Raw genomic sequence first — 21659 nt, 5'->3', positions numbered from 1 at the left:
TCCAAGGACTGTGTAGATAAAAGAAAGGGGATTGTTCTGGTTGCTTGGGTGATGGGAACTGTGGTGTGGTGTAGTTCTTTTTCCTCTTTGCAAGTGTCACTGCTCTTTTACCATAGGGGTTTTCATGCTGTACATACAAATGCTGTAAAAGAAAACAGTCAATCTATAAAGAAATTTTTGTGGTTCACCTAGATCTATGTCAGTTAGAGGCCCAAATATTTTTTACTTCTCCAGTGTGGCTGGGAAAGTGTTGGGTTTTTCATAGAATCATAGAATCATAGAGGTTGGAAGGGACCTCGAAAGATCATCTAGTCCAACCCCCCTGCCAGAGCAGGGTCACCTAGAGTACATCACACAGGAAGGCGTCCAGGCGGGTTTTGAATGACTCCAGTGAAGGAGACTCCACAACCTCTCTGGGCAGCCTGTTCCAGTGCTCCGGCACCCTCACAGTAAAAAAATTTTTCCTGATATTCACCTTGAACCTCCTATGCTCCAATTTGCACCCATTACCCCTTGTCCTATCACAGGTCATCACTGAAAAAAGCTTAATTCCATCTTCATTTTTGTTTTTTTTCAGCTTGTTTCTACCTGCTATATGTAGAGATTGAATTCATATTAGCAAGCGTCTCTTTTTTTGAAAGGTTACACCGGGCTGGCAGAGGCAATTGAAAACTGGGACTTTAGCAAACTGGAAAAACTGGACATGCACCGAGAGCTGCTGAAGCGGATAGAAGCAACAATGATAGAAGTTGACCCTGTAGCCCTCATGCCTTACATAAACACATGTCTGATAGAAAGGGATTGTGAGGAGATCCTGCAGGTATGGATAAAATCCTGGTATTTGCCTAGTTTTGCTGTGGAGAAGAGCTGGCTGCCTGACTTGCAGGACGAATTGAGGCTGCTGAGTGAGGAGGCTGGCCAGCCACAGGCCCCTGGCAGGGACGTCACTTTATTTTGCTTAGAGGAGGCTTTGCTGTGTGGCTGTACCTTCGCACAGCACCACCATCTGTGATTCCTGCATGTCTTGTTCCTCACCCCTCTCGCTTGGTGGGTAAGGTGGCATGGGAAGGATTGCAGGCCAAGGAGCAGGATGGGATGCCTTTGGCATTGGCAGTGCTCAGCTCTCAGTCTGTGCCAAGTCTCAGCTCCTGTGAAAAGACCTCAGGGGATTTGGAAGGTGCCACATTGCGATGACAAGGGTGCCTTGCTATGCCTCTGGAACAGACTTGTTTCTGGAGCATTCACACAGCATTAATGATCCTAAAAATACAGAAGAAAGTAGACAAAGTAGCACTTGCATGTCACCTAAATTGATTCCTGTTTGTCATGGCATTTGAAGTAGCCTGCTACCTCAAGCGTGGCAATCTCTAGAAACTTCATGTGGCCCTTTGAGTTTTGTCAGCACACAAAGGGACAGCCACTGGATGAAATGCAACTTCTGTCCAAAGTCATTAGCTAAATTCCATGTCACAGAAGTCAACAACATTTTCATTGCATTTGGATGTGAACCTGATGCATTATTAACCAGTTCTTGCTCAATGTCATTATTGATGACATGATAAATGATGCTACCAATCAGTATTTGCAACTGGTTAGTCATAAGTTATTGATGCTGTGTGAAGGAGTTTGTTAGGTGTTCCCACTCCTTGTGACTGCTGAGAAGGATTAGTTTTAGCTATTTTATTTTCAAAGCGATATTTCTTTATGGAGATACATAAAATTTGGAAAGATATTGCATCTGACCAAACACGAAGCCCGCCATAAATTTTGTATTTTTTGCATTTTCTTATTCTGGAATGCTTTTTGATCATTTTGGCTTCAGAGGTTTATGGTAGGTACAGCTTATTACAAGAACTATTCCAGACAAAAATCCACAGAATAGGCGTGTGTTATTTCAGGCTTTGTGAATATTTCAGAAAATAACCTACCTGTTGATGTAGTCCAGATAAGTTTAGTGTATGCCTAGGCTGGCAGAATTGCAGCAGCAGTAGGTAAATGAGTGAATTTTGTTGGAAACGGTTTATTCTGAAAGAAGGACATGCAACTTTCAAATGAATATCAAACAAAACAAATCAAAAAATCAAACAAGGAACAGTGGCTTGGGTCACCCAGAAGCTACAGCAATTTCTGTCTGTTATGTGTGCAGATTAGTGAATATAGAAGCAAAGCAGCTGGGATAACGAAACTCATTGAATGTCTCTGTCGATCCGATAAAGAAAACTGGCCTAAAAGTCTTCAGCTGGCACTAGATAACACTGGATATTATAGTGCAAGTGAACTGTGGGATGCGAGAGAAGGTAAACTGCTAGTCAATTTTGTGATGCTCTTTTCCTGTTCTTGTACCAGAGTGTCTTTTTTTTTCCAGGAGAATAAGACTGATTTAAAAGGATACCATGATACTGCATTGCTCGTTGTTTAAAAACAAAACCCTTAATTTTTTTTTAAATGCCTTTTATATAAAATTAAATACATATACTTACCTAGAAATTGTCAGAAATAATTTCTTGAATATTTTTCTTCCCATATGTTTATGAATGATGCTTTTTTTTGCTTAACAGAACCAGATAGTGTACAAGGCTCTGAAGGCACAAAACAAACAAAACATTTATCTTCTTCCCTCCCTTCTAGTGTACTTCATGTTTTGCCATCTTTTTGGTTGCTTGAATTGTGATAGATGCAATGTTTTTTGATAAAATATTATTTGTAATTTGGTATTCTAGAAAGTGATACACTTCTATGATCCACAGAGCAGGTAATGTAATTTTCCTTTGAGGAATTGATAAGCAGCATTTACCAAGTGACTATGTTCATATTTTGTAAAAATGCAGAATTTCCCCTAATAGAACTTTGCTTTTGCCATTGAATTTACTTTTCTCAACTTGAAAAAAACCTATAGGAGTACCCTGCACCATGGGAGAATTTAGAGCAGAATACAATATTTCATTACAAAATAATTAAGAAAGACAAATGATTTTAGAGAAACTGGTCGGTATACCTACCTGTTCTTTCTCGCACACCTCTTTCTCCCTCTCAAAAAGTTGTTTTGTGACCTTAAGTTCTGTTTGCAATGAGACACTTCATACAAAGCCCAGTGACAGTTCTTGCAGAAGGTAATAATTCTGGGATGAAAGAAAATTTTAGCAAGCATCTTTGAAACCTCTTTGGATTATCATGTAAGAAAATGGATGGAGATAATATTAAAATTTCTAAGCTCTTCCAAAAGGTGAACAAAGTCTTGAAAGCTTTTTTTAACTCCTAAGTATTTTTTGTGCTTGTGGTTAATGTCCATGTTAAATTTGTAGTATTGTCAGTAAACACAGAGGATGTAACTTGCTTCCATTCTATTACCGACCTTGATTTTTAAGGGATAATAAACATGCATGGAGTACGTGGGTCTTCTAAACTCAAGACTCTTCGTGCTATCCATCTTTCTCAAAAGGGAGCCTGGATGCAGCATCATTTTATGTAGTTTTCCCATGCTAGCAACCAACACCTTCCCCTTGTCATCACTGCAAACGCAACATTTGAAAGTCCAAAGGGTCAATAACATGCCTTTTTTTGTGACTGTACAGATAGTTGCACAGAAGCTTATAGTGAAATGACAGATGCCTCTGAGAGCAGCTTTGAAACCACAATGACATTTTCTGAAGAAGCAGAATGTGATAATCTCAGTGAAAATCTAGATTCAGGTTCAGGTAAGACTTAACAACCTAAAACAGTTTTTGGCTGGATTTTTCCATTTCCTTAGACTCCTGAGGGATGTAGATGTGGTGTTCCACAAAGAAAGTACTGAGGACCTAGTACAGCTCTCTGACCTGACCTAGCTGTCTTCTGTTTTAATGTGCAAAGGATCTCTTGCACCTGTTAGGGGTTGCCCCTCATTTATCATACTTCCAGTGTGAAGTTGTTCTGTCAGCACCTTATCAAAAAGGTCTGCAAAACATCGGACTCTTGTTGATACATCTCTTCTGTGATATAACTCATTCATGCGTGACCTGGTATTAGCCAATTTAGAGAGCTGAATGTGGCTGCAAAGGATCTGTGCAGTCACTGTCATGTCGTCTGTGGCAAATTTTGCTTCACCAGTGGTTTCCAGTTTCTGTTGTGTAAGTGCAAACCTTCTGACAAGACCACAGTTTAAGATAGTATTAACTTCAAAAGTTTGAGGAGCAGAAGGCTAAGAGGAATATAGGGTATACATTTGGTGAAAAATAATCCCCTGTGTTTTCTTTCTGAGTTAAAAAAAGACCATTTGAGGTGAGAGCTGTCAGCCAAGACCTTGAAATGAGTTCATTTTAGGAAGCATAGTTGAGCAGTGACAAAACTATGCCATCAAACCTACACAAAATTCTTGTCTGGTGTGTATGTCCTGTTAAAAGGCCTGTCTGTCAGAGGATGCTCTGTGTAGACTGCAAGGACTCTACCTTTACTACTTTAGGTAGTAACTACAGGGGAGCACAATATATTTTGTGCATTTCTGTTGCAACACTCTTCACAAAAATATGGTTTTCTCCTAGAAGGGATCTATCATTCTTCACCTGTTTATGAGCCAAAGAAGGCTCGGAGCTACCAGACTGAACTTGCACAGCCTGCTATTAGTGGAAAAAACACATTGATATGTGCCCCTACAGGTAAGAAAACACGTTTCTTATAAAAAAATCTTTTTTTGGAAAGGGCTATGGACGATAGGGTAAAGGTTGAGTCAGACATTTACTTAAAAGCACTTTTCCTTGCAGGATTAGGTCAAGATCTAACCTAAAATTAATGACCAAAGGCAGCACAGAGACTGAGCAAGACAGATGTGTCTCTTGGCACTTCAGTGCTTGTATTCAGGTTTCCATATTCTGGCCTCTGCTTTCTCACTCCCTAGTATGCATTTCTGAGTTAAAATCACTCACTAGTCTTTGCAGATCTTTAAGAAATTTGGCTTGCAAGTTGAAGAAAAAAAAAGGATAACGTGCCCTGAGACTCCCCTGTCTTCTGTACTGCAATTCCTACACCATCAAAACAGCACAGGGAACTTTTGCAGTAACTTAGGACTGAATTAAGAGGAGTAAGTTCAGCAGCAAAAGAGAGATCAATCAACTCTCTTTCCACCTGTGTTTTCCATGTTGCTAGCATGATTCTCCCATGGGCCCTGGAGAGGCACGTGGGATAGCAGAGGCAGGGGCACGGAAGAGCTCTGGGTGGTCTGCACGGTTAGCCTGAAGGAAAAGAAATGTGAGAGGAGCAAGGCAGTGTGGGGAAGGAGAAAGGGAAGCTGAGAGTTCCTAATGCCTGTACTATAGTCTGATGCAATGTGGGAGCACACTCTAAGAGCAGAAATGGACTCAGTGACATTAAAGAACTGAAATAAAACTGCAAATGGATTTTCCTTCCCAGTGACTACTATGCAGTCTTTACAGACTGAGACTGTGGGAGAGGAAGGGATTATTATCCCTTCAGTAAGCAGAAGGCATGTGTTCAAATCCATCCCCAGAGGGTCTGTAAGTGTAACAGACCCCTTGTCAGCTCCCCGTTGTTACAGGACACTCAGGTGAGACAGGCTCCTGCTTAGAAATAAACACTTTCATACTAGATCTTTACCTTTCACATTCTTCATTTAAAGGATCTGGAAAAACTTTTGTGGCACTTCTGATTTGTGAACACCATTTCCAAAACATGCCCTCAGGACAAAAGGCAAAAGTTGTCTTTCTTGCAACCAAAGTGCCAGTGTATGAACAACAGAAAACTGTATTTAAGGAGTATTTTGAAAGAAGTGGGTAAGTACAATTCTACTTGGTGGCTTCCTCCACAGAAAATAAACTACCTCTTAGGTCACCTGGGTCTACGGCAAAACGTAATGGGTTTACTGCTGACAAGAGTGTCACTAACACTACTAACATACGAATGATGGCTAGTAACAGGAATGGCAAGTTACTTGTTTGGAGAGTCTGAAGCCTGCTTTTGGAGAGTTTAAGCACTGGTTATGCATCAGCTATGGCAACAACTGAAGTATACCTGTGCTTGGGTCTGGAAAAGGGTGAAGTATGTTCTCTCTTGAGACTGCTTTCAGCCTTGGTTCCAAAGACAAGGCCGTTTCAGGCAGCAGCAGTGAGGCTCCTCTTGCCATTCTCAAATGGCAGAGCCTCTCTTTCTTTTCCATGTGGAAGGATCCAGACTTCTTTGGTTTTTCGAACTGTAGTCAGAAAATGATGGGCCACTTCTATGATGGAACTAAAAAATTAATTGGGGGAAAATCAACAATGTATAGCTTCTTATTTTGAAGGAACAGATTACTGAACATCCACATATGAGTCCTTATAGCTATGGGAAAATGAGGCTGCTGGACAGTAACCAGTCCCATGCTGCTGGATGTATACTGGACAGAGATGAAGGGCAGGACCTACAAATACAGCTTGCATGTGAACTGATAGGTACAGCTTAGATGTACAAATTCATCAGCCCTCAAATCTAATATATTTTAGTTAATGGGAGCTGAAAATTCATTTGTTTATCCTCAGCAGGTGTTTTTTTCAGCTTCTATGGGTGAAACTGCTGGTCCCACCAATTTGACATTTTTAACTTGGTCACTACCCTTCAGGCTTGCTGAAAAGCCCATTGTTCTAGCTTTTTTTTTGCCCTGCAAGACATGCTTTTTCATACCCTACCTTCTGCCTCTTCTTTCTAGATATTCTGTTCAAGGAATTAGTGGTGAAACAATTGCAAATGTCTCGGTGGAAAGGGTTATACAGGACAGTGACATCATTGTGCTAACACCCCAGATTCTTGTGAACAGCATTGAGCAAGGGATCATTAGCTCCCTCTCCATCTTCACTCTGATGATATTTGATGAGTGCCACAACACTACGGGCAACCACCCTTACAATGTGTTAATGACCAGATACCTGGAACAAAAATTTGACTCCTCTGCAAACCACCTACCTCAGGTAAGGCCCAGCCTGTCAGTGGTGGAAACATTAAAGAAAAGTACTTTGCAGCATGGTTGGCAAAGCCTCAAGTCTTGCCCTTTGTGTTAGTACAGTTCAAACTGTATTCAATGGCTGCAAACTGAAATAGAAGCATCTGGAACACTTTTTCCCTATTATTAGATCCCTCTGGGCTGTTTTCCCGTGTTACATCTTCTCTGCAGCTGCCAAGAAGGACTGACCAAGCATGACAGAGGCTGGAGTACTTGTGAGCAAACAGTGCTGGGAAGAAAGCATGTGCCTCAGAACTTAGTAATCTCCTTGTCACCTCTCTGTTGCTGTTTTCTGCAACAATAAAGTGGGGCTACTGCCTCTGCTGGCAGGAGGTTTTAGTCCAGCTAAAAAGACACCTCTGAATGAACATGGAGGACAGTTCTGGGTGTGGATTTGCTGTCTCTGTCTATAAGCACTGACAAATACAGCTGGTTATGGATTTAAGTGGGTGGATTGTTTCTTTTCAGTTTGAAAACTCTGATCTTGCATGCGTTGGAGAGGACACTAGTGGGGATGAGGTTCAGCTCTCAAGGTTTAGTCATTGCAAACATGTTTACTTCAGCTGCCTGTTTGGTTTCCTTGTTTTTGAAGATGGTGACAATGTGATGGTTGTTAACATCTCCTGAGCTTTTTTTTTTCCATTTGTGGCGAAGATGCAACCACTGCTATTCATGCATGTGCTTAGATTGTAGGTTTAACTGCTTCTGTTGGAGTTGGTAATGCCAAGACCGTCAAGGAAACAATAGAGCACATCTGTACCCTCTGCTCCTACCTTGACATACAGGCCATATCCACCGTTAGAGAGAACAAACAGGAACTGCAGAGATTTGGAAGCAAGCCAGAAATGCGTAAGTATTCCTCCCTTTTATTTTCCCGTGGGATGCAAAGCACCATAATTAAGGCAGCTATCCAATTCTCTTCTGGTCAGATGAAGTTAAAAAGCTTTGGAGCTTTCTGGAGCTTTGCTGACAGCTAGCTTGAAATGAGTTTAAGCATACATTTCATTGTTGCCCTGCAGTAAGGCAATGCCCATTTGGGCAAGTTTTCTCTTTGGTGAGATCCACGGTGTCTATTTAGTTCTGCCAGTGAAGACTGGGAGTGATTTCTTTCTCTGCAACTGTAATGCTCGTTAACAAGAAACATCATTACAATGCACAGAGCACTGTATGTATCATTCTTCTGCGTAAGAATTTGTTCTGTGCTGGTGTTTTACTTACTCAGGCCATTAACTTCCATTTCTTGTCCCTAGATGTCAGATGGGTTAAAATGCGAGTTCAGAATCACTTTGCAGATATCATCTCAGGTCTGATGTCCAAGACAGAGGCATTGATGAGGAAGATTTACTCAGTGGGTAAGACAGTCTAATATGCCTGACACTGGGGTTTATTCTCTGTTACATCAGGGTGAATCCTCATGGCTGCTAGAACAGTCACTCTCTTTCCAATTCCTTTCTCCTCCCTTTTTACTTGCCTTTAACCAATGTTTCCTAAATAAGAGATTACAGGTAGAAGAGTCAACTATTTTCCTGTTATCTATGATTAGTTTGATAATCATAAATATCTTTGCTTGGATTTCAAGCTGCGTTTCATGCAGCCAAGGATGCTGTGCTTCTGACACTGCCAAATCATTTCAAATGTTTAAAGAATCTGAAACGAAACTACAAAAGTGCTTGTTTTCAAAATGCAGTGATCTGGATTTCATTGATGAGAGATAACTGTGTCTTCTTATTTAAGCATTTCTCCAAATGTTTCACACCTAAAGCTCTCTCTGTTATGCAAAACAAGAAGGGTCTCAGTTATGGTGTCACTCTGAATGTTGGAATTTCTTCCGTTCAGCGGAAATTTAAATTCACTCTTGCTGCTCTGACGCTTCTCAGATTTTCTCTGGCCTCTCTGAGTTGCACTCAAGAATTTTTTCTAGAGGTGCCCTCATCACCTTTTCTGGCCTGCATTTTGTCCTCTTTATACCTCTGGGTACCCCTAAATCCACTGTTTACCAGGTCTTTTAATTTCCTATTAAAAAGCATGTAAGGTAATTTTACAGAGAAGGATCTATGGAATGTGAACACAATCAGAGTGATGATATGGCCACCTAAGAAAGGAAACACTTATCTGTAGGGCTCCAGTCTCAGGAGCTGTAGTAGTGTGAAGGTTTATAGAGTGGGAGAGGTATGGCTGTGAAAAAAGTACAGGTGTCATTGTCAAGAGACCTGATTCTGTAGCCTTTCAGAAATCTATTGACCTTTTCTGCTTTTGCAGAGTTTCTAAGTGGTGTCCAGTAAGAGGTTGTTATCAAGAAATTTGGGAGCTACAGGCACTACAAAGCAGAGACCCATGGATGTCTGTGCTTAGGATCAGCCTTAGTCTACCCAGCCCTAAATTAGAGGATTTTGTCAGTGCTGAGATTCGCTTCTGCAGGCTGACCAGGGTGCCTTAAGCCTATCGACCTCAGTTCTATATTTTCTAGATTTCCCCTTCCCCCACTGTCAAGATATTGGAGAGTGAACTATATTCTGAGGCAGAAAGGGAGAATTAAAAATAAAATAAAACACCAAAACCAAATCAAACAAAAACCAAATAAAAAACCCCCATCCAACAACAACCACCAAAAAAAGCCTACCCAAATCACAAGAAACCCCAACAAACAACAAATAATATACTGTGATATTCAAACTGCATGGTAAATTAAGCAAGCACTTCTGCAGCTTATTTCTGCATCACAGTTACTCTTGCATGAATGCTGTTGGCTTCCCTTCTGTGGATATTCTGATCACTGAAGTTTGGGAAGCATTCAGTATATATGTGGCAAACAGGTGTTGACTAGTTCTGCTTCAAGAGCAGCCCCTTGGATAATATGCCTTTAAAGTGCCATTGACAGTTTACCAAATGAATACTTAACTGTTAAGTCCCTGGTAATTCAAGGACCAATGCTCATGCAGTTTCTTGAATACTGTAGAGTTCTTATAGGATAAGTGAGCTCTAATTTTATTGCTGAAGACTCTACAGATGTGTATTTGTACACAGATCCTCAGCTGGACTGTGCTGGGTTAATGTTAGCCTAACATCTGAGTATATGTTGAAACGCAGGGAGTGAAGAAGACAGATGGAGACTCTTAGGTGATTTCTAGAGGCAGGACAAGAGGCAGTGGGCACAAACAGAAGTGCTTAAAAAAGGGAAGAACTTCTTTGCTGTAAAGGTGGTCAAACACTGGAACAGGTTGCTCAGAGAAGTTGTGGAATCTCTGTCCTTGGAAGTACTCAAAATCCACTCAGACATGATCCTGAGCAACCAGCTCTAGAGACACTGCTTTGAGAGGCAGGAAGAGTAAAGACCTCCAGAGGTGCCTTCCAGCCTCAGTGATTCTGTGATGTTATCATAGTGTTCTTCAGGCTTTTTAGGCTTAATGTTGATGGGAAATGTGTTACCTTCTAGGTAACTGTTCTGGTCGTTTGTTAGTCAATATGACCAAATGTTTGTTTCCTCCTTCATTACTAGATACTATCTCCCATATCAACAAGAATGACTTTGGAACACAGAAATATGAACAGTGGATAGTTACCACTCAGAAGAAGTGCAAACTGTTGCAACTGGCAGATAAGGAGAAGGAGAGCAGCATTTGTAGAGACCTTTTCATTTGCACTGAACACCTGCGGGTAAGCATATATCCACTTTCCTTCTATACAGAGGTGGAGCCATCTTGTTCTTTGTGTTACAGGTATCTTCACAGAGGAGCAGGTGTTGAGCCTAATCATTTTATTTGGTGCGGGCTAAAGCATAGTGTGTAAGCATTTTGTCTTAAGATACTCAGTAAGAACACTATAATACAGAGAAGACTTTGTAATGCTTTTGTTGTCATGCAAATGGGAGAACAACACAAGTTTGTAATACTTAATCTAGCAAAATAAAATTTGTATTCTTCCCCTATGCCATGGAAAGTGAGGCTTAAATGTATATGTCTCTCTTCCTGAGCAGAAATTAAACGATACTCTCATCATCAGTGAGGATGCTCGCATTGAAGATGCTTTATTGTACCTAACTGAATTTTTCACAAATGTCAAAAATGGACCATACACAGAATTAGAGAAGCAACTGACAGCTCAATTTGAAGGTATTTCACACAGTACCTGTGACAGTTGTGTGAGAGAAGAGGGCTTATGGTAGGATGACCCAAGTGTTTTCTTCAGCATGTGTTTATTTTTCCAGAAACTGCACTTTCCAGAGGATCTAGTGTCTGTGTGGGTGCAAATGGAGTGTTAGGGTAGGCAGGCAGGAACTTATTTTCTCGGACGGCAAGCTTCTAGTGCAGGAGGTAAGGAAGTAGTAATAATTGTAGCTATATGTTGTAGTAGGTTCTTACATGCCTGACTTGGAGACATCCATAAGGGGCAAAGCAGGGGCATGGTCTGCCATCATGGATGCTGGCAGCACTGCGTAAGGAAACGCAATGCACTGTCTGGCCTCCTCCTGCCCAGTGCGCCCGGATGAATCCCTAACTTCTGGGAAGAAGCAGGTGGCCCCTGTACCCTTCTGATTACAAATTAGAGGCTGCCCTGTTCTCTGACTTCTGGTTTAGGAGCAGTGTGCTGTAAACCAGCCTTCGGTATGGGGTTTTCCAGAGCTGACTGCAATTTTAAATCGTTGGGCCATCTGCCCTCTAGCGTCAGTTGTTTCCCAGGAAGAAATGGCAGTGCTTTTGGAAGAGCAGAGTTTGTTTTGTTGTTGTCTTTTAATGCACAGTACATGACAGAGGTTGTCCTGTCATTTTGCTATAAAATGTCAGGTATTCAGAACTGGTGGTTTTCTCAGGATTTTGTTGCATTTAATAGCTTTATTTGCTGGCATCTGAAAGAAGGGCACGGAAAATAAAAACAGATGCTAAAGAGAATGTGGGTGGCATTTGAAAGTACATTTGTATGAGAATTTGATTTTCTGCATTAAAGAAATTAAATTATTCATGACACTGCTTTTTCTTCCAGAGAAAGAACCAGAACTGACTGCCCTTTCAAAAGATGAATCAAATGAGAATCCCAAGCTGGAAGAGCTTGCTTGCATCTTGGATGAAGCATACCGCTATAATCCACAGACCCGCACTCTTCTCTTTGCTAAGACAAGAGCCTTAGTAGCTGTAAGACATTTCTTTTTAAAGCTCCTAAAATTGGAAGTGAGAAGATATAATGCCTCACTTATTACACTTCCCATTTTGATCTAGAAATAGGATGCATGTATTTTATCTTCCTAAGAACGTACTTACCTTTATTCCTAAGCACTCATGCTCTGAGAGAGGATGAGGGTTGGGTATTTTATATTTTTGATACCACCCCTGAGTGGTGTCCTTCATCACTTCTTGCCAGGTGCCAGAGTTGATTATTAAGTGTCAGATTGTTACTTTCAGTCTGAAGTACTTTTTAACAAGATGGGTTACAAGGTTGTTGGCTTTAATGCGGCAGTGTTACAAACTACCAGCTCTGCTCTGTTACATCAGGAGGTATCTACAGGTCTCCCAGAGGATTCATATAGGCCCAAAGGAAGTCTGTGCCCTGGCATGTCTTCTTGATCAAGGAAATGGAAAGACTTTGTGGAGCAGATGTTCTCTGGACCCTTCTGATGGACCAGTCTGTTTCATATATGCCTAGGATCAAGGATCTAGGCTGCATGATCTTTTTTCTCCCTTTCAGTATCTTGTTCCTAGAAAAAGTTAAGGCTTGACGTAAGTGTGCAGCTAATCATTAGCTTCAGTTGCTCTTAAACATTTACTGGTAGGTGTCATAGCCTCTGGCTACTGTAAACAGATTTATCAGCTGAGTGTCCCAACACCCATTTTAACCATGGGTATAGACATGCTGGATGAATCACAAACCAGAAAAATGGGGGGGAAAAAAATAAAAAAGGCAGGCTAAAGTCCAAATTGACAACACCAAGCCTCTGCTGGCACATTTTCACTATAGACGTAAAAGCCTGCTGTAGCTAGGCTGAATTTTGTTCTTATGTAAGAGTAGTTTGAAGGTGCCCCATTCACTGTGCAGTGAGAAAGTGCAGTTTGTACATAGCAAACGATTTCCTTTGGATCCCAGAGACGCAGTATTCAATGATCTGTTGGTTTATAAGAGAAAAAGTCCTATTTTTAGCAGTGAAAGGCTGCTTGCTCTCTAGCCAGCCTTTAAGTTGCAGGTGTGGGAAAAGTAGAAACAGGCAGTGGCATGGCTCGATAATGGCATCATGGCTGAGACCCTTCCTTTCTCACCCGTTCATAGCTGTTCACTCCTGATGCACAAATTCCACCTTTTCTGATTTTGGTTCTTGGTAGTATTAATTGTCTAGGCAAGCATGGGTACAATCTACCTATCTGTTCCAAATTAGCATTTCATCTGGACAGTATCTAACTCCCTGATTGGCTTTCCAGGCTTTGAAGAAGTGGATAGAAGCAAACCCTCTACTTAGCTACATAACGTCTGATGTGTTGATGGGTCGTGGAAGAAGAGATCAAAAGACAGGTACACAAGTTTGCACTGAGGGACACCAGTTTTTAGACCTATGGTAGCTACACTGCTGAAGTTGTTCTACTCTTCCTGAGCTCATCCATGCTCTTGAATAGAGGAAGGTCATGGAAGTTTGCACTATGCTTTCTTCTAAATCTAGGAAAACTTTAACCAGTCCTAAGGAGATGCTTGCTTTTCCTGTCCAGAATCTTTTGTCAATGCAGCAGTAAAACACTGCCAGTGACCCTTTGCTGCACTAGTTCAAAAAGTCTGCTAGCTCAAAAGTAGTTTACAAACTGTTTGCTATTATGTCTTCTTGTGATTACTTCCATTGGTATTCTCCCTGTTCCTTTTACAGATCCCTCTCTTGTTTTGTGTTTGCTGGCACAAAGACATTTTAAGGTAGAACAGAAGTTACAGCCAAAATGAGTTAAGCTTAAGTTAAGATTTATCTTGGGCTGAAAATAACTATGTTGTATGGGTCTTTAATGAAGCTCAGCTAGATGTTGTGTCTGAAATGGTGTTCCCCCGGATGACAGTTCCTGTGGCACATCAACAGGAGTTCCTGATCAGTAGGTGTAGCATGCAGACAGATGGATATGCAAACTTAAGAGTACTTCTCCAGATCAAAAGCACGTGCTCATTTCTAATCACTGAAGTAAGAGCAAATGCAGGTATCTTGCTCAAGAACTCTTCAGTATTTTCTCCTGACATAGTTTTTTGATACTGTAGGTATGACCCTCCCAATGCAGAAGATTATACTGGATGCATTCAAAACAAAGAAAGACATGAGACTGCTAATTGCTACATCTGTTGCTGATGAAGGCATTGATATTTCTGAGTGCAACCTTGTTGTGCTGTATGAATACTTCGGTAATGTCACCAAAATGATCCAAGTCAGAGGTACGTTGTTTCAGACCTATTACTTTACAAACCTGTTTTGGTCTAGAAATGAACAGAAAGTGCTACTGAATGGCACTTTGGAAATGCTGTAGCAGTATGTGTCTTCTTGTTGTTCCTCAACAACTGCTGTTGTGCCCTTGAGTGAAGTCAGATGAATGATGGGACCCAGACATGACAAATTTATTCACAGAACTGAGCCCCTGATGCCACATGACTTTTCTTATGCCATGAAAATTAGCCATGCTGCACAAGGTTTTTGAACTGTTGCAGACTGATCCCTCAAGTGGATAGTTATACACAATTAACTATACATACGCAGAAGTACAGCTAGAAGAACTGTATTCAGAAGTGATGCAGATCAGTCCAACTGACAATTTACCAAGGACTGCTGCAGTGGACTTTCACATATTGCCTTGGCTTCTGAGGACCTTCCCCTGCCCAGTGGCTTATCACCTCCCCAGCTGCTCATGGGTACCTGAGGCCTTTTCATGCGCAGACCTCAAGACCAAAAAAAAAATAATAAAAAAAAAAAAATTTAAAAAAAAAGACAAAAAAAAAAAACAAACCCAAATTTCTGTCTGCTTATCTTGTCTAAAGAGGTCTACCACAACTTTGGTCTTGAGCTTTGATGATTTTACAATACAGCCAGTAGAGGGGAACAAAGAGCCATACTGAATCCTGGTTTCTGTTCAGCATTTCTCAGTGTCATAAAACCAGCTACATCTTTCAAGTGCGTCTGCAACACTTCATTGTTAATCACCCAAGCAGTTAACTTCATAATTTATAATTCATCATAGGAAGTGATCTCCATGTACTTAGTCCTTCGCTTTCAGGATTTGAGTCCTGTGAATTTCTTATTTGCTGTCTTACAATGAAATAATGGGCCTGGAATTAATGTTTATGGGTAACAGGATAGTGTTTATTACTAATAATACAATAAAGTTGCAAAGAAAATAGGATGCATCAGTTTTAAACCACATAAAATCATGATTTTGGGGAATGGGAGCTCAAATGCAAACGTGAACACCTTTTCTAACTGAAATACTTGTAAATCAGTATGAGATCCCTGCAGCTCTTGATCTGCCTGTGCCACAGCAGCAAAAAGTAGGCAATCAGTAGGCACAGACAGGTCGAAGACATGGCCATTGCTCTTGTTGTCTCTTTGCTTGCCAGCACTGTATTCCCAGTTCCTCAATTCTTTTGTTGTAGACTATTTTTTTTTTCAATAGACACTACTTAGCTGGGCAGGAAACTAGTGCATAAGATGAACTTTTTTTATTTTTTCACAAGAAGACAACATGATGCTGTGCAATAATAACTGAAGTGCCAAGCATGCCTGAGCTCAACTGAGGCAAGGCCACAGGAGCAGGCAGCACAATACTGGCTAGGGGATATCCATGAGGTTACATAGCAGGGGACATCGTGTTCTGCTCTGTGATTGAAGAAGAAAGAGCTGAGAGAATACTTTTTAGAAGCAGTATTATCTGAATCTGAACATGGGAAACCGAAACAGCCACACAGAAGTTCCTTAACGCTCTTTTATGCCATAGCTGCCACTTCTGCACATCTTGTTAAAAGTAACTAAAGAGGATAAATGTCTCGCTGTATAGGTCGTGGAAGGGCAAGAGACAGCAAGTGTATCCTTGTGACAAGCAAAGCAGAAGTGGTTGAAAACGAGAAATACAACCGCTATAAGGAAGAAATGATGAATGAAGCTATTGAAAAGCTACAGAACTGGGATGAAATGACATTTTCCAGAAAGGTTTGTACTTCTGTGGAATTTTCATACTCCAATGAACAGGCATAATCTGTACCAACCATCATCTACTAGGCTTTATCTAGAACCAAGTGATAACCTGAGGATAACCACCGCTAGATCAGCAGTGAAGGGGCAGTCTGTACTGCTAGCTTGCAAAATGTCATATGTACTGGAACATACTTAGAACTTGAGTAGATTTTCTATAAACTTCTCATCTTAGAAATGTAATATAAACTACTCTGTTTACTGGAAGGAAAATACTGCTGTCTGCTTTGGATAGTGGACAGAGGAATGGGAAACTATGCAGATGGTGGTAATATGTCCATCCACTTTATCTTTGCTGGAGGCCAGTACAAATGCTTTTCTTAAGGTGTTTGTTGTCATGCCAAGTGCTCATTGATTCCAGAGCAGTGCTTTCCAAGACATTTCAAGAAATTTGCCTGGGACATGAACAGGATGACATTTGGGTTTGTGCATTCTTTTCTGCTGGTGACTTCTTTTGTAGTGCCTACAGTACTGTTCACCTTTGTGTCAAGCCATGTCTGGGCAGATGAACGAGCCTACTAAAACAGCTCAGCACATGTTCAGCACTTTACATTAACCCTGCTTTGTCCTGCACACTTGCCTGATCAGAAAATATCATGGGGGTAGAAAGAAGTGTCAAGAACTTGTGGTGGTGAGGTGATGTGCAAGAGGTGTCTTGGGCTAAGCCTGTGATGAACTTTTGGTTGGGCAGGTTCCCACCTGGCTTGTTTCCTCTGTGACCACCCCACCTTCCCAGCTGCCTTTGCATAATAGGTACAAGGCTCTGCAAGTGCAACTGAAGAATGACAAGGATGATGGTTCATCTAGCTTGGTGATGTCACTGAGGCTAAGTCAGCCTACACACTGTGTCAAAACCCCTTCCATAAAGAAAAAAACCCAGGTCATTGTCATAGGAGACTCCTTCCTGAAGGGAACAGAATGCTGACCTGACCCACTTCTTAGGGAAATCTGTTGCCTCTCTGGGGCCTGGGTTAAAGATGTGAAGAGAAAGCTTCTTACCTGCCACAGCCCTCTGATTATTATCTGTTATTGATTTCTGAGGTAGGCAATGATGAAGTTGCAACAAGAAGCCCACGGGCAATCAATGGAGATTTCATGGCCTTGAGATGACTGGTTAAGGGATGAGGAGCATGTTCTGCTCTATGTTCTTGTCTGCCTTTCCATTTTTAGGGAATGATGAGGAAAAAAACAGAAAGACCCAGCAGATCAATACTTGGCTCCAAGTCTTGTGTCACGAGCAAAATTTGGTTTTTTTTTTTATCATGGGTTGGTCTGCATAACACCAGGCCTGCTGGCAATAGATGAGGTACACCTGTTGTAAAGGAGGAAAAAGATCTTGGCGCATGAGTTACCAGGGCTCAATGAAAGGGCTTTAAACTAGATTTGTAGAGGGAAAGGGATAAAAGCAGGCTTGCTGGAGATGAGCCTAGGGGCAGCACACCAATGTTTGCGGGATGGTGTGCTAGTGAGGTCCTTCAGTCTGCCATCTCAGTGGAGGTGGGGGATGGAGATCCACATGGAAGGAAAGACAAGGGTTACTGATAGGTTAGAAACAATGGGAGTGCCTGCGAATGGTCACGTAGGCATTAGGGCTTGTCCCCTAAAAAAAGGTGGTGGGAACAATAGCCCATCTGATGTACCTCTACACCAATACACACAACATGGGCACCCAACAGGAGGAACTGGAAGCCGTTGTGCAGCTGGAGAACTATGACATAGTTGCCATCATGGAACTATGGTGGGATGACTCACACAACTGGAGTGCCATGCTGGATGGCTGTAAACTCTTCAGAAGGAATAAGCCAGGAAGGAGCGGCAGTGGAGTGGCCCTGTATGCTAGGAGGGTGCTTTGATTGTCTAGAGCTTAACAATGGTGACAATAGGGTTGAGTGTTTATGGGCAAGAATCAGGGAGGAAGACCACCAAGGTGCATATCATGGTGAGAGTCTGTTTAGACCACCAAGCCAGGATGCAAAGACAGATGAAATATTCTATAAGCAGCTGGAGGAAGTCTCATGATTGCTAGCCCTTGTTCTTGTTGGGGACTTCAACTTCCCAGCTCTCTGCTGGAGATACAATACAGCAGAGAGGAAACAGTCCAGGAGGTTCCTGGAGCACGTGGAGGATAACTTCCTGACACAGCTGGACTACTTCCTGACTCAGGAGGACTAGAAGGGTATTGTGAGGTTATGGAAGGAGAAAATGAGAAGCACCAAAGCCAAACAAGAACTTAATCTGGCTACTTTCATGACAGACAGTAAAAAATGTTTCTATAAATACTTTAGTAATGAAAAGAGGACTAAGGAGAATCTCCATCCCCTATTGGATGCAGGGGGAATAAAAGAGTGACAAAGGCTGGGGAAAATGCTGAAGTACTTAATGCCTTCTTCGCCTCAGACTTTAATGATAAGACCAGTGTTCTCAGGGTACACAGCCATGTAATCTGGAAGATACTGGTGTTGAGTAGAATGAACACCCCCATAATCCAAGAGGAAATGATCAGTGATCTACTGAACCACTTAAGGAATACATGACTGTGGAGCCAGATGGGATTGAGACAAGGGTATTGAAGGAGCTGGAAGAAGTGCTCACCACGCCACTTTTCATCATTTATGATCAGTCTTGGCTAGTCAGGGAGGTCCAGGCTGACTGGAGGCTGGCAAATGTGATGCCCATTAACAAGGAACACTGGCATGTGTCAGAAACAGTGTGGCCCACAGGACTAGGGAATTGATTATCACCCTCTGTGTGGCACTGGCGATGCCCCACCTTGAATAGTGTGTTCAGTCTTGAGACCTTCACTGCAAGAAGGACATTGAGGTGCTGGAGTGTGTCCAATGAGAAGTAACAAAGCTGTTGAAGGGTCTAGAGAACCATTCTTATGTGGAGCAGCTGAGGGAACTGGAGTTGTTTAGTCTGGAGACAAGGAGGCTGAGGGGAGGCTTTATTACTCTCTGCAACTACATAAAAGGAGGTTGTAGTGAGGTGGGGGTTGGTCTCTTCTCCCAAGTAACAAGCAACAGAATCAGTGGAAACAGTCTCAAGTTGCGCCAGGGAAGGTTTACATTGGACATTAGGAAAATATCTCCACTGAAAGGGTTGTCAGAGCATTGAAACAGGCTGCCCAAATAAGTGGAGTTGGCATCCCTGGAGGTATTTAAAAGACAGGTAGACATGGCACTTAGTGACATGGTTTAATGGTAGACCTGACAGCATTAGGTTTGTGGTTAGACTTGATGATCTTAAGGGTCTTTTCTAACCTAAAAGATTCTACTGTTCTATCTTCCTAGATCTTTGTGACAAATTTTCCAGAGAAGACTGGAATAAGTCAGTTGCAGCCACTACAAATAAAAAGGCTTTGTACAGAGTTCTGCTGTATCCCTATGGTTTTGTAGATCCCACCCATGTTTCCAGGCAAGCTTTCAGGGACTGAGCTATATAACAAAGGATGTCCAAGGCCCTCTTGCCTTTGTGGAATTTCTTCATCCACCTCCAAGGCTTGGTTTGTCTGCTCCTGCTTCTTCTCAGTATTCTGTTCCTGATGAGCTGCAGATGCCTGTCTCCAGGCTGTGGCTGTTGCCACTTTCTCTGTCTGAAATTTCAGTGGTCTCTGGAGTCTTCTTTCAAAACCATGAACTTCCCAGAGCAGCAGTGCTACTTCTGCTGCTGGTCTAACATGACTTAGTCTTCACAAAGACTTAACAATGTTATGACCAAAGGGGCCACAGTGGGATAGAGGGATGGAAGGAACAAACAGCATAAACGCTGTCCATCATGTAGTCTTACTCTAGCCATGATTCTTAACCTGACAAGTGTACCATGTTGTTTCTTTGGTGCAGGTTGCTAGAATAAGGAATGTTTGGTTTATTTGCTTTCAGGTAACAGGTTCCTACACGGTACATATCCTGGGTTGCGTCGAGACATACATTTGGGCTTCTCTTAATTTCAAAATGACCTTGATATTTACTTACTTATTTTTTAAAGATACAAAGCTTACAAATGAAGGACAAGGTGTTACGAGACTCCAGAAAGAAAGACAGAAGATGTCAGGTAGTGGAAGGGAAAAGAAATCTTCTGTGTGGTAAATGCAAAGCATATGCCTGCAGTACAGATGACATCAGAGTTATAAAGGTATGTGTCTGTATGGAAACCCACACCCATGAGCACCAAGGAGTCAGCATTATCAAACTGAGAGCGTGGTTTATCAGTGTGGAAAGTCGGCTATTTTGTGCAAACCAGAGCTGAAAAATAATGAGTAAATTTGTACTGTTGTTGGTTATGACAGGACCAGTCATAACTGCTTCTGTAGCATACTATGATGGTAGCTGATGATGTCCAAGATGTGCAGACATGAAGATTGATGGATTTTGTGGAAAAACAAGTGATCTTCAATGATATAACCTACTAGTGTAACTGCTGGATATTTACTTTCCTGATTAATATAAGACTGGAAGTCTTCTTGCAGTTGAGAGATTTCTGCCACAATTTCTGATCACTTGAAAATTATCCACAAAAAGTATTGAAATTGGCTCACTGTTTAGCTCCTTGGCTTCTGGGACAGTTTTCATGGTTTTACAAGAGGAGCCCTTTAATTCATCAGTATTACTTTTTTCCCCCGTATTCTTTCAGTAGTTCACATTGCTTCTAGGTATTTCATGGGGACATTTTTATTGTGGTCTTTCTGAACTTGATCCATTTCTCCATGCAAACATGGTTTTTAGAGAAGCTACATAAGCTCAGCTATGGATAAGCTGGTGACTGGTGATATATAGTAAATTCAGGGTTGGTTCTGGTGTCTAGTATTTCATCAGTGAGGAAGAGAGAGCGATGAGCCAAGGGCGCTGGAAGGTGAGCCTCCTGCATGACAGGACGCACCTTACCAGAGAAATTATACTTAGGAGGGTAAGGGGAATGTCAGGAAAAAATGAGGAATGGTGTTTCTACTGTTAAGTGCTTCTGGCCTATGTTGTTTCAGGAATCTCATCATACTGTCCTAGGAGATGCGTTCAAGGAGCGTTACATAACAAAGCCTCACAGGAAGCCAGTCCAGTTTGATTGTTTTGAGAAAAAAAGCAAGATGCATTGCCAAAATACTAATTGCCAGCATGACTGGGGAATCACAGTGAAGTATAAGACATTCGATAATCTACCAGTGATCAAAATCAAAAGCTTTGTAGTAGAGAACGTTGAAACCGGGACACAAATGGATTTTCAGAAATGGAGAGACATAAACTTTGCTTTGAAGAATTTTGATGATGAATAAACATCCTGCTTGTTGTGGTTTGAGGCTTGGAATGGGGGCGTGACCTTCCAGCAACTGGGAATACCCCGGGTGGGGGTGAAACCATTGTATTCCCTCCCCTTCCCACACACACTCTGATAAGAGGCAGGGAGTGGTTTCTAATTTCACTCCTGCCTTGGAGCTCGGAGAGGAAAGTTCTCCTTTCACTCCGTGGGACCCTGGAACCATTTCTGAGGGTTTTGTATATTTTATTTTTTGTATTTTTCCCCTAA

General features: G+C 41.7%; 1 protein-coding gene across 1 annotated transcript; it reads left to right on the top strand.

Annotated features, from left to right (window-relative positions):
- Positions 1–646: 646 nt before the first annotated feature.
- DDX58 (DEAD (Asp-Glu-Ala-Asp) box polypeptide 58) lies at positions 647–21408 on the top strand. The gene is made up of 16 exons (XM_008940876.1): positions 647–820; positions 2147–2297; positions 3573–3695; positions 4518–4631; positions 5609–5762; positions 6671–6929; positions 7648–7810; positions 8212–8313; positions 10458–10615; positions 10935–11070; positions 11939–12087; positions 13363–13453; positions 14171–14341; positions 15952–16103; positions 20130–20276; positions 21121–21408. Exons 1-16 carry the CDS (start codon positions 704–706, stop codon positions 21406–21408), a joined length of 2475 nt encoding a protein of 824 aa, XP_008939124.1. The 5' UTR covers positions 647–703.
- Positions 21409–21659: the final 251 nt, after the last annotated feature.

The sequence above is a fragment of the Merops nubicus genome, unplaced genomic scaffold (assembly GCF_000691845.1).
Source record: "Merops nubicus isolate BGI_N331 unplaced genomic scaffold, ASM69184v1 scaffold11105, whole genome shotgun sequence".
Lineage (NCBI taxonomy): Eukaryota > Metazoa > Chordata > Aves > Coraciiformes > Meropidae > Merops > Merops nubicus.
Note: the sequence above shows the minus strand (reverse complement) of the source record. Positions and strands in the feature narration are given on the sequence as shown.

Bases quoted from the DNA above. Each gene is read 5' to 3' on its own strand.
- DDX58 (XM_008940876.1), top strand. From the start codon at position 704: ATGCACCGAGAGCTGCTGAAGCGGATAGAAGCAACAATGATAGAAGTT. The intron at 5,763-6,670 runs GTAAGTACAATT...TCTTCTTTCTAG, and splicing joins GAGTATTTTGAAAGAAGTGG to ATATTCTGTTCAAGGAATTA. The intron at 8,314-10,457 runs GTAAGACAGTCT...CTTCATTACTAG, and splicing joins GAGGAAGATTTACTCAGTGG to ATACTATCTCCCATATCAAC.